A 16714-nucleotide genomic window follows, 5' to 3' on the forward strand; every position below is an offset into this window, starting at 1 on the left:
TATGTTTTTGTGCATGATGTAAATGACTTCTTTGTCTCAAGACCCCCAAACCATATTCAATAAACAGCTATTTTGAAGAGCAAGGTATTTTACTATAAGATTTAGATGCTGATATAGATGCAGAAGGAGAACAAACTGTTTTTAACTACACTAAAGCAACATGAGAGAAGCCTTAGTCATAAAGAAAGGTCATAAAATCCCACTCTCTTAGCTGAGTAACAAACCCCCTGACTCTATAAATAAAATTGATTTAATGGAATGAAACTTAAATTCTGCACTTAGACACACCCAGTCTCTGGTAGATCCACTGATGTACACAATGTAAGAACATGGCCTGCAGTGCTCCCTCCTTCACAGAGTAACTGGCAAAGGAAATGCTACAGCAGAACTCGCTGAGGGAGGATCTGTCCTCGTGTTACACCACTCATAACTTGGTGAGGAAGCCTCAGCTACTGCCATGGAAAAATACAGCCAGAAGAGGCTCATCTTAGAGCAGATCCTGTCCCCTGAGAGAGTTTACCAGGGGCCCTGGATTAAAACACTGGGAAAAGGTTCCATTCCCTCCTGCCTGAGTCACGTCCAGGTCTCTGGGAAAACTTAAGCGGTCAATGATGAATACGTATATGCACACATGTGTGTGCTTACTGTTATTTATCACAGAGGTGAGACTGCAACTCAGTAACTTTGGTCCTCTTAGAGACACCACAGCATCCACTCCTGGGGACAGCTGGAACCCTCCACTCCAAAGCCACTTGCATTTGTACTGCTTGTCCCAGAGCATCAGTCTGTTCTGCGTCTGCTCTGTCCATGAATCGTCGTGCATTCCTGCAAACCCATGGCGTCTGCAGCAAGTGTAATCAGGTCCGGTTGGGCCGCATGGCTCCTCCCAACTCCCATCCTATCGCAACCCATTTCGGACATGGAAACCATGCAAAATTCCCAACTCCTTTGTGAGGGGAAAACACCATCTAATTAGAGCCCATGTGCCGGGAAGCATCTGGCTGGGAGCAGCGGTTCGGCGGCTCCCGGAGCTGTCGTGGAAACCAGGCGGGAGCGCCCGGAGCTGGCTGGCCGGGGCGCGGGGCCAGCAGCGCGGTGCGGGCTCTGCCAGGAGCAGATGGGCAGGGACGGCCGCGCTCCGCTCCCCTCCGGACCCACGCGCCCTCAGAGATCAGCTGAGCTGGTACCAGTCCTTCTCATCTGCCCGGGGACCTCCGGCTTCCTCCAAGGAAAGGGAACCGAACATGCTAATGTTTCCACCAGAAGATCCACGTGCACTGCATCCATCCCATTTATGTAATGATGATGTGAAACTGCAACAACTGACAAAACATGATGCAAATATTTTTTAAATCATTCATTTTGATGCTTTATTTTGGCATTCAGTTAAAACTGCATTCTTGGAAAAATGCAGGAATTTCTGTGATTCACATAGTGCGTGATTCCATCTTGGCTGGGGAAGTTTGATGCTGTTTTCATTATTAAAAAAGTAAAACAAATGTTCCCCTGCATATGCAAAAGAATTGTTAATAATGGTATCTCTTATTGCAGCGACCTCACAGCATGGAGACCCTATTTTCTGCTAATAATTTTCAGTTATGTGAATACATGTTTTTTGTTCCAAATTCCTTTTTTAACTCAAAGGTTTCTGTTCACATTAGCTCAGCAGCCTGCTAAGAGCATCTTCAAGGGAAACAGAGTCGACTAAAATGCATGAAAACTCATCACTTTGCCTGGAAAGGCCATTCATTCACACAGGCACTATCCATGCCTTGCAGGACGCACATCATCTACACATTTTAGAAGATGAATTTTCCAGGAAAACATTTTTTCTTGCCTCAAACTCCCTCAGAAAGATGCCCAGCTTGTGAGTGCAGCTGCCTGCAGCCTCAGAGAATCCTGCAGCCCAATCTTCATATTCCACAAGGCAGAGCACTCCATGGAACCAACCCGCAGGCAATTCTTGCCAGTGCCAGAGAGAACCTGCACCATGGCTGCTGGGAAGGCTCGTTGCCTGTGGAAGTTTCAGGAATGCTGGATACTGAGGAAAGAGCTCCTAACAAAGCAGCCAACTCCGACTGTGGACATGGGGACAATGCTGGGACCCAAACGCACACGCAAAATGTTACAGAGCTGCCTCAGCACACAGCTAATAACCAATACGGTACAGTGTTCTACACTTCCCAAAGTCTACACTAGATATTGACCAGCAATTGCTACAGCTCAGCATCACCCTGAACACTTCATTAGCACAGTTACTGCCTGCTCCATTGATCACTACAAGTGTATTTTTCCATGTTTCCATTTTAGCAGTACTAAATTACATTGCTTCAAACACAGAAGTTGCTCATTTAAAGACCGGAACTTGCCTAACAGTGCTCTTAGTCCTGCTATTGCTATCTTTTACATGCAACAGCAATTTCAGCTCATTTTTCAGGATTAAACAAAATACATAGAAACTTTTAAAAACATTTTCATCACATACAAAGTGCCTCCCCCACAGATCACATCCAACTTGATTAAGCATTACATTTGCAACTGCCAGCTATAAATACTGGCAAAGGCTCAAAACAGTTCTGCTGGTGCTAAAGAGTTAATGCTTGGTGCTGTGGTCACTGTAAATAAGCAGTTTCAGGTAAGCAATATTGCTGTCAGACACACAACGCTTTGCAGGTGTGGGCAATAATTAAAGGTTTCAGCACATCTACCTGGGTGAAGTATTTTTTACCTCCTATTCTGAGGAGGAAGCCTATCTGTGGAGAGCAGAAGAGCTCATTAATGAGGCTAATTAGGTGTAAAGGGGGTAGAGTCTGGCATCAGCTGCAGCTTATAGAAGCTAATCATTAAGCTCTGTAATCCCTACCACAGAACAGCAGATGATCATGTTCCTAGGTGACTGATGTTGCTAAGAAAATTTCCAGCACCTGAGTACCTGACCAAATACTTTTTGGTGAGACAAGAAATTCCCTTAACTCTCTATGTGCCAGACAGCACAGTTTATACCATTTCTTCACTCATCAATTTTCTAACAATGAATATCCAATGACATTCAGACTTGGTATGAGGCCTTTAATGTGATTTATTTCAGAATTTAAAAGACCAAAAAAAATCAATGCCACTGACAGATTCTAGAAAGGAAAGGCAAAAAATAAGGGTTCATAGAGCAACATGTAAGAATAACACAGCTGTAACTGTAATTTTTCAAGTAGTAATGCTTGAAAAAGAGTGACCACATATATCTCCTGAAGGTGAGTTCTCTGTGTAATTTCTTTGCATAGAGTACTGAGGGTAGTTACAATACCACAGGGATGAAAGTCTTGTTAATAAATATGTAAAATAAGGATTTCATTGTACTCACCTAATCTGAAATGTGAAAAAGGACATCATTTCCATGGAGAGAGAATACATGCAAGCAGAGCTCAAGCTGGAAATTGTTTCATAAAATGAATTGCAAAAATAGCAAACTATTGCAGTGCCTCAACATGATTTTTGTGTTCATCAGGCAGAATAGACCCTTTACTGGCAATCTGCTACTGTACATTTTTCTCCAACTAAGCACCAGATTTCAATCAAAAATTTTTAAGACTCAATTTCATTTCAACAAGAAATAGATTATTTGTTATGTCCATGTTGCCTGTGGACTTGGAGATGCACAGGATAAATAACATAAGTTGCTCAGAAGTGCCACTGGCTCTTGTTACCATCAGGATACGGATAAGCCACACTGGTAACCTAAGAGTTCTCTGAGCATCAACAGAAAAAATGTCTCCAACAATAACTAGCACCTCATCTTCCAATACAGATGTCAGATGAATGAATTGGACAATAAAATTTCTTTATAGCCAGCATCCCATTATATTTAATAATTCTGCAGATATACTGTAAAGACCAAACTCCATTAGGAAATATCGGTTTTTACAAATGTCCTGAGCTAAGCCCCTTGCCCAGTAGTAAACACTTTGTGCTTCAGCTTCCACTGCTCTAGAACAACAGCCAAGGAGTTTTTGGACAGGCCCAGAAGCACTTGGTGAAGGTGGTGTTTGCATATCAACAAATCTGAACCAAGGCTTCTCCCGAGTATCTCTCCAAACCAATAGTTCCTCAGTATCACTTGACCAAGTGCTTAGCAGGATTATTGCCTATCCTACATAGAGCACTCCTTCTTTCTTTTAAAACTTTGCTGTTACAAACCCCACTTGACTGCCTGTGGTTTCTTATATGGAAAGAAACAATGAGGAGTCTCTCCTGATCTTCCTCCTTCAAACTGTCAGCGAGAGCTTTCCCTATAAATAATGCTACAAAATCGACTGACATTCACAGTATCCCCGGTATTCCTATAAGCAGAGTGGACATTCTGTGGGGAAAATGTGCAGTGATGTCTGTAAGCAAGAGGTAAGTGTGGTCAGCAGACGGGTAAGTACATACAAGTGTCTGAATTAACCAGAGGGAAGGGCAAACCAGAACTACATTGCATTTTCATCAACAGTAACAACCTTTGTTTCCCTGAAGTCTAACTCCCCACCATGATCAGATATGTGACAAAGCTGGTCTGCAGAGACAGCAAACTGTCCAGAGGAGTGATTCCAAGATGTGGCACTATTTCTGTGCTGCTTTCCTATTCCTGAGACATGCTCCACTGTTCCTTAGCCATGCACACCCTTCATTTCAGTAATTAGCTGTCAGCACAGCCCGACAGCAACTTGGTATTGTCTGCTCAAATTGTATTAATGAAACGCAATCCACTAAATGTCCTGGATGCACATCTGTAATTGTGTTACATGGAGAGGCTGGGGACGGGGGCAAACTGCAGCTTCTAAACAGGGCACTGTGATCAAGCACATTAATCTGTTATATCTTAGGGATTTGACAACCAATTAATACTACAGGGCTTCCTATACAGCAGTAAGAACCAGTGATCCAACATCCAACAGTATAAGCTGTGCCTACCATTTGTGAACACAGTATCCTTAAAGGCAGAGACACAAGAACTACAGGTTGCAGCATTGCAAAAGCCCTTTTTGTATTTAAAGATTCAGCATCTGTATGTTGAAACCTAAATGTACAACACTCAGTGTATACACAACACTAAGGAAAATCAAATAAAGCCCAAGATCCTTATCAAACATGTACATTTTTGATGTTCTTGAAGAATACAAAATTCAGTTGATAAGCCTTTGTAAACTGATCCTGTCAGTCAAGACATTGCACCATTTTCTGTTTCATGTTCTCCATCACCAAAGACTTTCCCAAAGAACAGGGCTTGGACAAAATAAAAAACAAGAAAAACACAATAAAGATATCCTGTGGGTATAATAATCTTTGGAAAACTTTCATGTCAGTTCTGACTGCAAAATCGCTATTAACATTTAATTAAAATTGAGCTCAATAAGCTATGACAAGATAATGGCTGGAAACATGGCTTTAGGGCAGAGTAAGGCTATCTGGAACTCCGGCTGGATGTGATGCTTTATTTTTGGTTACATTTGGCAACTATTGAGATTTCTGAAACACAATGTAATTATAATGATCTACAGAAATTCACAGAAGAGAAAAGAACAGCACTGCATTTCAGCTACCTCAGGATCTGTAACATATGTCAAATAAATCAGAGAGTTTTAGGACCCCAGTACCACCTAACCCCTAATTTCATTCATGTTCACACCCACACCAAAGAACACTCTTTTTCAACTAAAAAGCCCCTGCAAGCTCCTCCTAAACAATTTAATATTTTGTTACTTATCCATAAATAAAACTATTAATTTCCGCTCAGAGGCAGGAATTCTTTGCATATCCTTTACCTCCATAGTTGAAGGCAACAATCATGCAGACCTGAAGCAGAAACTGTCAAGAGCTCTGGGAATGACCCTGAGTCAGGGAAATGAATCGTCCTTTACTGGAGACAGCTTCACTGCTCACCCTGAAAACTCTCTGTAAGAGAGCTGAACTGCATTCATTGAACATGTAAAGGAGGGCACGTGATTGAGTGACATTTGGAATAGAACACACACTCCAAGGTATCCCCAAATGAAGGGGCACATATGGATATCCTTAAATCAAGCAGTCCTCCCTGTGCAGTGGAGGCCACTGCTCCAGAACAAAATGTATTTAGAGTTTGATAGATACATTTGGGGAAAATATTGACATACTTGTTCCAACTAAAAATGTTCCTTTAAGCATGAACTCCCTCAGTTAGCCTCAGTTTCAGTAACAAATAATTTACAAGACCCCTCCCTTTGTGTAAATGCTGGCTAAGTGCTGTTAATTCCAGGTACTCCTGTGACCAAGTTTAAACAGAAGAGCCAAGCAGCACCACCCCTGTCCTACAGCACAGCCTGGACCTCCTCTGGTTTTACTGCCAGACACACAGCAACCACCCAACACTCCTCCAGGAAATTCAGGTAAGCATCAGAGTTCCCATTCTTAACTGTTTTCAAGTAAAATATTCTTATGGGTAATAAGACAGTATCTTTAGATAGAAGTGTTCTTTATTTTTTGTATATTCTTGAGACTATGTTGAGAATATGTAATAAATCATTGGTTGCCAAATGGAGGATGAGCTTTATCCATACAAGTACAGACAGATCCTAAGGAAAGGCAAACTAATCACACATATAATCCTCTCAAATTGCTTTCATTTTCACCATTAATCCTCTTGAAGAAAGAAATGTTCTGGACATACAGACTTTAACTACTGCTTGGAGAGCTTCACCTAAATAATTCTTTGATATATTTTTCTTTTCATTGAGCACCAGGAGTACATATATAATCTACAGCTTTTAAAAGGCACTCAAAGCAAACTCTTGGCACCTTCATTTCCACAGTACTTCTAAGAATCCTGTATTAGTTGCTAGCTCGGAGTAACACTTGATGCCAAATTAATGTAATACATCAAAATAATGTAATGTCGATAACAACTTTAATACTTTAGGAATCAACAACATATATTTATGATATACATTTAACAGCCAAACAGTTACATGAGCTCTACTATAAAATTTCTTATTATATAAATCACTAACCTAAATACCGCGTCAGAAATTACTCAAAAGACAGCTATACTTGGACACAAGAGTAACCTTTAAGGAGTTAAAATGTCCTCAACTACAAGTCAAGTTGAAACTTATTTAATTAGGTTCTGTATTTGAAAAAATGAAATAAATTCTTTCATTAACTAAACCAAACTCCCTTAAAGGCAACAATATGTTCCCTCTCTGTCAGGACAGAGCGCAATGAAATCTTTATTTTAATTGGGGTTAGCTAAGGGGCCATTTGGCTTCAGATGCTTTGTTTATCAGCCCTAAGCTTTACAGCTTAGCCAGGACTTGAAATATTTTACTACAGAATGATTTCATTAAAAAAAAAATATATATATATATACACACACTTTTCCAAGGAATATTTTATAGAGATACTTTGAAATGTGCATTTTGAAAACTGGAAGTCCAAGCGTAAGGTACCTTGCAAGAAGCCCCTGATTTCCTTGAGCACTCCTGGATGTGGATCTCCTGTGCAAACGCCTGCTCTGATGGGTTCTGCAGCCCAGCCTCCCAGCAGAGGCAGCTGCACAGTGAGGGCTGACCAGGCCCCTGCCTGCCCTGACCAAGCCAACAAAAAACTCCCTCTGGGGAGGATCTTCTCAACCTTCATACCTTGGACCTGAAAAGCTTAGTTGATCACTTCAATTTTAAGACAAAGGAAATGAATTATTGGTAGGTGATACCTTTTTCCTATAATAAACTAATTTACAAATCTCAGACATCTCCAGTAATACAGTTACTGAAAGTCCTACGGAAACAGCTATCAAAGGAAGGGACAGTGAACAGGAACTCTGTAAAATTGCAGCCCCAGTTCACTCCAAAGTGCAGCCAAAATTTTTCAAATAATCCAGAGAAATTTCCTGTGTTATTGTAAGGAACAAAGCTTAGGCTTGAGGAACAAGCTTATTCCTTATTAAAACTCCAAGCCTTAGAAGTGTTTCTAAAACCAAAATGAAATTAAAAAGAGAAGAAATAAAGAAAACACCAAGCCAAATTTCCACAAATTAAATACATCTAATGATATTTTCATAGTATTTTCTCCTGGATCACTAAAATGTGATGAGTCAGATCCCTTTGTCCCCCTTCAAAATTATAAACCTGATACAATTTGTAATTGTCTTCTGGAGGCCACTGCCATTATGTTGCTGACAGTTTTATACATATCACATAACACAGCACACCACATACATTATTTTAGTTAAAAACTATGCCAGCGCTATGTAGTTTAAGAATTTGATTATATTTTAAAACCAAAACTTAGTCTTTGTTTTGTCATCAGAAACAAAAGCATTGCTACTGACTCTGGAAGAATAAAGCTTATTTCAAACTAAACATTGAGACATGTGCTTCACATTTATGCTACCTGAAAGAAAATATAGCAATTCTAAATTAAATGTATTATTCATATATATTTTTAATTTCTTCTCTAGACAGCTTTGTACATATCTGCTCTGTACTGTTTTCTCATGAGAACTATAATAAATGAGCTGCTTCTGCAACTTCACAGCAGGTATTTTGATTTGAGAGTAATCACAGTTTTCTCTACAATCTTTATACAATTTACGTCCTGATCATCTAACAAATAAGTAAAAGATTTAAAATGACATCAATATGTATACCCTTCTCTAACAGTGCAAACTAATTGTATAGCTCTAAATGAGAAAAATGTTTATTAAAAAAAAAATTCTAGTGAATCTACCAACTATTGAGTTCAAAGCAAAGACACCACATGTGTCTAAATAAATATCAAGGAAGTGTCAGAGGTAAATGAGGAGAGACCAGGTGAAATGTGTGTGATGTGTTAATTGTATTCAAAAAAATAATAGAGCAAAACAGAGAAGCTGAACTTCCAATTATCATAATGGTATCTACTTCACAACACATTTTCAAACTTGAAAGAGACATTTTAAACCATAGGAATTCTGAGCAGAATACCTCCAGCTGTGCTCTGCATAAATCTTGCACACTGTACATACACAGTTTATTTAAATACCAAGTAAAGTTATGACTTACAAAATGCATATTTCAGTCACAATAGAATAGCTGTCATTGCCAGAGCCGCTACTCACTGAATGAAAGTCTCAGAAAACAATGAATTAAATTAGAAAAAGATAAGAAAGGACAGAATGTTTTCATTTGATGTTTTACCAGACTGCAGTAGCGTGTGTTTTAAAGAACAGCATACTTATCAGCCCTCTGCAGAGTTTACATTTTTGTGCTCCCCAAAATAGAATAAGGAAGAAAAACAGTGGTCCTCAGTGTGAGACTAAGTTTTGCCTATACAGCATTTTGGCCATGAGCCAGAATCTGCCAGTCACTAATGCCTTCCCATAGCAAATCAAGGCTCCATGTGAAGAGCAGTTGCCCGGCTCTCTGATGCCATGCAAGAGCCAGAAAGGGGCTTTGGTCCTCTCTGTGTTTCCCAGCGCACACATGGGGTTCCCTGAGCCCCAGGGCAGTGTCAGAGTCTCCCACACTCCACTGCCAGTCCTGGCTCATGAGCAAAGAGCTCCTTCTGCCTCTAGTCCCACTGCATTCCAGGTGTCACTGCAGGAGCTCTATCACTCAGCTATGCAAATCATTACAACAAACTGGGATTTACTGCCTTTGCCCTGCCTCCACTGGTACCACACCAGTACAAACTGTACACTGCCATTCGTACACAATATACACCGTGAAAGCCCAGAGCAGCATGGCTTCTCTGTTCTGTTTCTAGCCTGATTCAATATTTTAATTTTTATCATAATTTCATCAAATTTATCTGCCACTGAAGGTTACTTTACAAATCCAAATCCCAAAATCTCTTCCACCATCTTCTGTCAACAGAAGTGATACTTTCTCTTCAGTTGTACAGCTGCTCACACTATTGAGAATGTTCACTCCTTGCCACCTGCCTAAAAGGTCCTTGGGGTGGGGTTTTCATGAGTTTGTGTGTGTTGGTGGTTTTTTCCTAATACCAGATACAAGAGCTCATTTGAAAAAACACATAGTCACTGAGTGCCTCACACAGAAGCTGAATTCAAGGGTGATGTTATTTTCTGCTTGGTGTTTGTTTATGTGCCTCCTTGTTCCCCTCCAAGTCCCCTGCGCTTTATTAGTTCAGGAAATATCTCCAAGTTCTCCTGCACGGAGGCATTTGCACAAGGCTGTGCACTCACAATTAGAACTAAAGTATCAGGAGACAACGCAGCGAAAACACAGGCAAGAGCCAGCCTAAAACAAACAACCAAAGGCTTGAAACAAATTGAGAAGAAGCAAAACCAAGTGCATCAAATAGAACAAACCCCAGAATCAGGTGTGAGAGGCACAGCCAAGTAAGTGAATACCCAAATCCTCACACAGCAAAGCTGAGAGAGCACAGACTGCTGCTCCCTGCACAGCCTGCCCTGTAACAGGGAGATTGAGAGGCTTCGGAACAAAGCTCCTTTTATTTCTGCAGCACCACCACAGAAGACGCAGAGTGACCTGATCCAGGCTGACAGCTGAACACGCAACTTGTACGGGGGCTGCAAAGTTACTCACAACACAGCCAAAGTAGTTCTCAATTGCTCAAAGGTTCCACAAACTAAGTGACCACAAAACCCTAAACATTAGCATGAAGCAGGTAAACATTAATCATCTCAAAGCAGACCTATGCACATCAGCATTCCAGCACCACACTCAAAGGAAATTCACATTTCTGTTGTTATTGCACAGCAAGATGCAGAGCATCCCATCCCTTTGGGCAAAATTCCTGCGCCCAAAACCATTCCCACGATGGATTTTTTTTTTTTTTTTTTTTTTTTCCTGGAGTTTTACTTTAACATCTATGAAGGACAGGTAAGTTTGCATGCACCTTTCTGGGCAGAAACACCACAATCAGCAGAGGATCATGTTAACTTTTGCAAATATTACTTTGTATTACCTTCCCCTCACAATCCTGGCTTCCCCCTCCCCTTAGCGTGGCATACGGAATTAGATAACACAGGATCTTATAACAGTTTGGAAATTACAAAACAATTCTATTTACTACATACCAGACTGCTGGAAGAGATTAAAGAAAATGTCTTTTCAGGTTCATTAACATATGTATATCTCAACAGACTTAGATGTAGAATAATAAATGCCATTCTGAAGAACAGTAACTGTTTGTTAGAAAAAGAGCCATTTTTAAGTTTTAAAACAGCAAAAGCAGAAATTTGTCTATAGCAACAGTAAGGCTCAGAGAGGAAACAGCAACAGAATTGAAATGAAAACAAACATCACATAGAAAACAAACAAAACCGTGTTTCCCTACTAAATCTTTTCCAGTCAATGACTGTGAATTCAGCACTTCTCATGGATGGTAAAACACAGCAATAGTTACAGGTGGCTTCTAAGGGAAGCTGCTGAAAACATGGGTCTTTAAAATGTCACAAAACACAGAATCTTCAGAGTAGGAAGAAAAAAGCCTTAAATTTCAGTTCCAGGATATACAGAAACTCAATTTATGTCCGTTTTTATTATTAAAGAATCAGATTTTACACACTGTCAGTACCATTCCCGTTGTCTACTCTCACCTGTCAGCAAAGTCACCAGGATGACATTCAGAAATTACTGTCATTGAAGTATTCCTAGATTGTCTCTACAGGGATGCATTTGAGAGCTCAACCACTTGTACAGGAGAAGAGTAAAGACGGGTGGGAGAAAATTCCTAATGCTATACATCAGCACTGACTTCAAACAGAACACAACAAAACTGCAAGTAAAACAAAAAGTTCTATTTAACTAGCTTCTGCTCACTTTCCCCTACGGCTTGGGGTTCATTTTAACAGGTCTGTGCACAAGTTATATAAGCATTAGCGATCATCCTTCTTCATATTTTCTACAGATGGACAAACACTCCTAAAGCTCTGAACTGTGGCGAGAGCTCTGGTGACAGGGAAGTATTTACTCTGCATGCAGTGTGTGCCTTTAAAATATACATGCAAGGAAAAGAAGCTAGGAAGAAGATGGCCATGGAGAGGAAGGAACTGGGATGTGGCAATTACTGGGAGTTGGAAATTACTATTTACCCTTCCACTGAATAACTTAAAAAAATAATTCACCATGGCAACAATCATACTTCATAGTAGATAAAGCACTGAATGCTACAAAGCCTTTGCAAAATGAATTATGCACCAGTACGTAGCATGCACTTGCTTTATATTACTGCACACACATTCCAACAAAAATTCCTTTTTGACTCATCTGGCATTTGCTTTTTTACTCTGCACCAAATATCATATACTTCTCTGACTCTGATCTCATGAATCTGGAACTGTTGAAGGCATTCATTTGTATCTGTTCCACAGATTCCTGTAAAATAATTAATGCCTTAATTATCTCCTGAAGTTGAATTGAATGTTATGTTGAAAAAGAAAAAAAATTTCTCTGATTAATAATGGCTTCTCCCACCATTGCTCAAATTGCATCGTATTATGAGAAAATTCGTATCAAAGTTACAATTATGAAAATTGGTAGTACATTGTCTTCTCTAGTTAAAACCCAAATAAAAATTCTCAGGCTTTGATAGGACAACAGAACTTAGGCAGCAATGTGCATACAACACACATTCCTAGACCAGGAGGAATGTTCATCTAAAGCAGTGTGAAAACTGGAGTATACAAAACATCTGTGAGTTTCAATAAGTAGTCTCATATTAAGATCAATAGTTCACAAATTAGAAAGTAACTTCAGCAATGGAAGCACAAGAAAAACCTGGAAATAGAAAAGCACATTGACTCCACCTCAGATTTCCTGCTTACTCTGAAGTGGATGTATCCAAGGAATATTTAGGTTAAATTTAACCCAAATCAATTCAGAACAATGCAAATAACCAGAAATCATCCATTACAACTAATGGTCACTCAGGCAAATAAACCTGAATAAGACTGAGTAATTAACCATGAAGCCAAAGAGAATTAATTGATGCTTCACTGCAGAGACACAGTGGTTCCTCAGGAGTTCCCACTGCATGCAAAGAGGTATCAGTAGTCATGGTCCCAGCTCCATGTGAAAGGCGTAACATGGAGGAGTATTTGCAACACGGTAACAGGAGGCAATCCCGTGGTTTCCTACAAGTACCAGCCCTGTCAGAATCGCTGCAGTGCCAGAGAAAGGCAGAACAGACTCTTGCCATTTGGGACGACTGCACGTCCCAGCAGAGCCCACACGACATAGGGACAAAGCCACAGGGCTGAGGCTGCAGCAGCAGCACCGCCCCGCAGCCCCCACATTCTGCTGGGGCACACCCACAGCCCACTGCTCTGGGCCAGCCCACCCGGAGCTTACCTCGACCCACAGGTGGAGAGGGTTCTCCACAAACACCGGCAGAGTCCGACTGCAATGCCTGGAACCACTAGGTGTCAGCAGAAGAAAGTGCACGGCCACGGCTCCCATCCCGAAAATCTGAGCCTGCTTCCCAACATCTCCCAACTGCTCAGTCCTACCAAGCACCTTTACACACACCTTGGATTCACACAGATTGTTCTGCTGAAGATCACCTACTTGTGTGAATTAAATATTTAGAAGAGATAAAACATTCCCTCTGCAAACAATAAAAAAATTGGGAATTTGAAAAAGGTCATTCAAGTGAACAAAATGCTCACACTGGTGTCACTGGTAGACATTTAAGCCATATGCATCAGGATAATCTGCCTCAGTACAGCCCAGTGAACACCCAGCTGCTGCTGAGTTTGACTGGACTTAATAGCAACAGAGCTTTGTGGGGCTTTAAGTACCTCACACCCAGCAGATACTCCTCTGCATTTAAAACTGCCCTAGTGCAGCTACAGGAAACACCCTAGGAAACAGCACGGCAGCAGTTACTTTGTCAAGTAAATATTACTATGCTTGCCAACTGTATACCTGGATATATTTTTTCATGCAATTTCTAGTTACCAAAGGCCTCAGAAAGTTCATGGCAACAGAAACTCATTGCTAGTGCTCTATGTACATTACACAACCTTGCATCTCTAAAGTAAAAGCCTCTGAACAAAATACGAGCTCTTACTATGCTGAAGTATAATAATGTGAATGTAGAGCCTGCTCGGTGACACATTCTGGGCCTACACAGAATAATGAAAAATGGATTCACACCATTTATCCCGGAAAGTCAGCTCATACCAATGAGATAGTCTATGAAATTAAATTGTCTTATGAGACAGAAAGGAGGAAAATGTATTCTGTATGTACTTCTTTGAATGTATGCTCCAATTATCGAAGATTTTAAAAGAACAGTCAGGTTTCTGGAGTTACAGTACATGAAATGCAAAGAACCATCTCATGTTTGGTATTGCTTATGCCCTGTACTTACTCCATGTGAAGGTGATACATGAACACAAAACACCTGCAAATTTGCTTTATCTAAATCTTAACACTGAAAGGTATAATCACAAATCAAACTGTTGATTTACAAAAAGCCTTAGGAAAGAAAGCCCTGAATTTTTCCACTTTCTGATTATTAAAGTGAATTTTATGACATATTTGTGTAGCTATATTTACAAGTTTTCTTTGATGGAATGAGAAGCAAACTAAACCATTTCTGCTACTTCTCCAGGTTAGCTGTCCCTCAAAGTTTCTAGGAGCGTGCCACTGTCAACTCATTTCAAATGTTCATCTTTAACATTCAGCCTTCAAAATACCAGATGGTATTTCCAGAACAGCAATTTAAATTTTTATTTTTCTTCATAAATCCCTTAACTAGTTAATCTCACACACACATCCAGGCAAAGCATACACCAATATTCCCAGAGTTGCCTGGCAACTACAGGGAGGAGCACTGGAGAACAAGGAAGCCTGCAGGGATGGAGGGGAGTCAGTGTCTCCCCAGCAGGGATAAAGGAGGCTCACAGCCAGAGCGCCTCACTGCTTCCATCTTTGTCATTTCTATGGTCCCCATTTTAAATACCTCCATGATTCCACCTGAGATGCTTCAAAAGCCCAGTTCTTACACCCAGACATATACACACAAGTCAATACAATTTATTTTTTACACACACATAGATTCCCTCAGTAAGATGTGGAAGGACTTGTGCTGACTTCAAAAGTAATTTCTGAAACCTGAATATGAACTATTGAAATGAAACTTACTTGATGGTAATAACTGGGTAGTTTAGAAGTCAGGCTGAGCTATGTTTTCCTCCTGGCTTTAAAAATAACAAGACAAATGATAGTACTGGAGAGACTCTAGCTACTGAAATCCTCAAGAAGCACTATACCTATAGTCCAACTTTTGGCCATGTAACCATTTAACATCATGGTTAAAATTAAATTTATCACAGGTCTGCAGGCCAGAACTTTTCATTAATCTTCAAAGAGCAGGAGAAAGCCAAATACACCACCTTTTAACACAAAAACACAATGAAGAAATGGGTTTTGCAGAGGAGGGAATGGTCAGTTCTGCACTAACCTCTCATGATCATTCATTTACTCTTTCTTACCATCTCTCCTCTAATTCAACTGTCTTTAAAACCAACCAACATACCTTTCCATGTGAAGGTTTTTCCCTGTGTAATGGATCATGCTTGTACTTCTTTCATTTTGGATACTTGAACACTGTTTTCAGTACTAGTCAGCCAAAGAGCCACCATGCTGACCTTAGGAAGAGTAGGTTATACTACACTTCGAATTGTTAGCTTTTTTCTCCATCACAGTTGCACATTTACATTTAATGCCAACTAATTGCCTACTTACAGGTTCAATTTTCAGGGCGTTTCTGTAGCTCCCAAAGAAAGCTGCTTGTGCTTTTAGAAACGCTCTTGCAACACCATCTCCAGTGGTTGTAGAGACTTTCTTCAATCTGTTCTTCAGTGCAGAAACCTGAAATCACACAGCAGGTCTAGATCACTCTCATATCACAAACAAAGCGCAACACATTGGGGCACAGCTAAATAAAAAATGTGCTAACCACGGCGGCAGTTATGACAAAACGTCATTGTGAATTCAGAGATGAATTTTTCAGTTCTAAGAGCACTACTTTTCAAGCTGTTTTCCTTCTCTAAGATATGTTTGGATTCTACTCAGAAGAGGATACTAAAAGCTTCACTGAACCTTCCCTCCTACTAAAAATCCACTGCTAACATGCTGCAGAGTACTCTTTTAAAGGTAGTCCATGAAACTGTGTCACTCTTGACTAGAATCCATGAAACAATTGCACCTAAATTAATTCAAACATCAGATTAGTAAGAGAAACTGCTCCACACAACCAGGCCATCCATCACCACCAAAGCTAGGAACAAATCCTGAAAGTCTGAAAGATCTATTCGCCACAAACAAATGTTTTTTTAAGGTTATATTCCCTCGCATTTCAGAGTCTGAAGGAGCAATGACCCCGCGAGGGCTGTGCTTGCGGCTGTGCGGGTGCCCTCAGCAGGCTCCCGCAGCCCGGCCCAGCCGCCCTCCCGCTGCCCCTCAGCCGCACTCGGGGCAAACCACACACCAGGCTCGGGGCCTCAAGGAACTGTGTACCCGTGAGCCACAGGCTCCAATGTGGAAAATTAATTAATGTATTGGCAGTTAAAATACAGTCAGATAGTGAGAAACAAAGACAGAAACTTAAACACCTTCCCCTGGCTCCGCCTTTTACCGGCCCAACTCCCCGCCCTAGCCCCGCCTCTCCTCCGCTGATGTCAGGCCCGACAGCTCCTCCCGCCCTTCGTTACTCCTAACACTTTTCC

At 40.6% G+C, this 16714-nt stretch overlaps 1 protein-coding gene across 9 annotated transcripts in view; it reads right to left on the minus strand.

The window, feature by feature from the left end:
• Nucleotides 1-16714, minus strand: part of DENND1A (DENN domain containing 1A) — a 148536-nt gene that overhangs the window by 37688 nt on the left and 94134 nt on the right. For all 9 annotated transcript variants that reach the window (XM_072936701.1, XM_072936699.1, XM_072936700.1 and 6 more), the window contains one exon: nt 15732-15857. In XM_072936701.1, coding sequence (XP_072792802.1) covers nt 15732-15857 — 126 coding nt within the window. The remainder of the gene's footprint in view (nt 1-15731; nt 15858-16714) is intronic.

The sequence above is a fragment of the Taeniopygia guttata genome, chromosome 17 (genome assembly GCF_048771995.1).
Source record: "Taeniopygia guttata chromosome 17, bTaeGut7.mat, whole genome shotgun sequence".
NCBI classification, from domain to species: Eukaryota; Metazoa; Chordata; class Aves; order Passeriformes; family Estrildidae; genus Taeniopygia; species Taeniopygia guttata.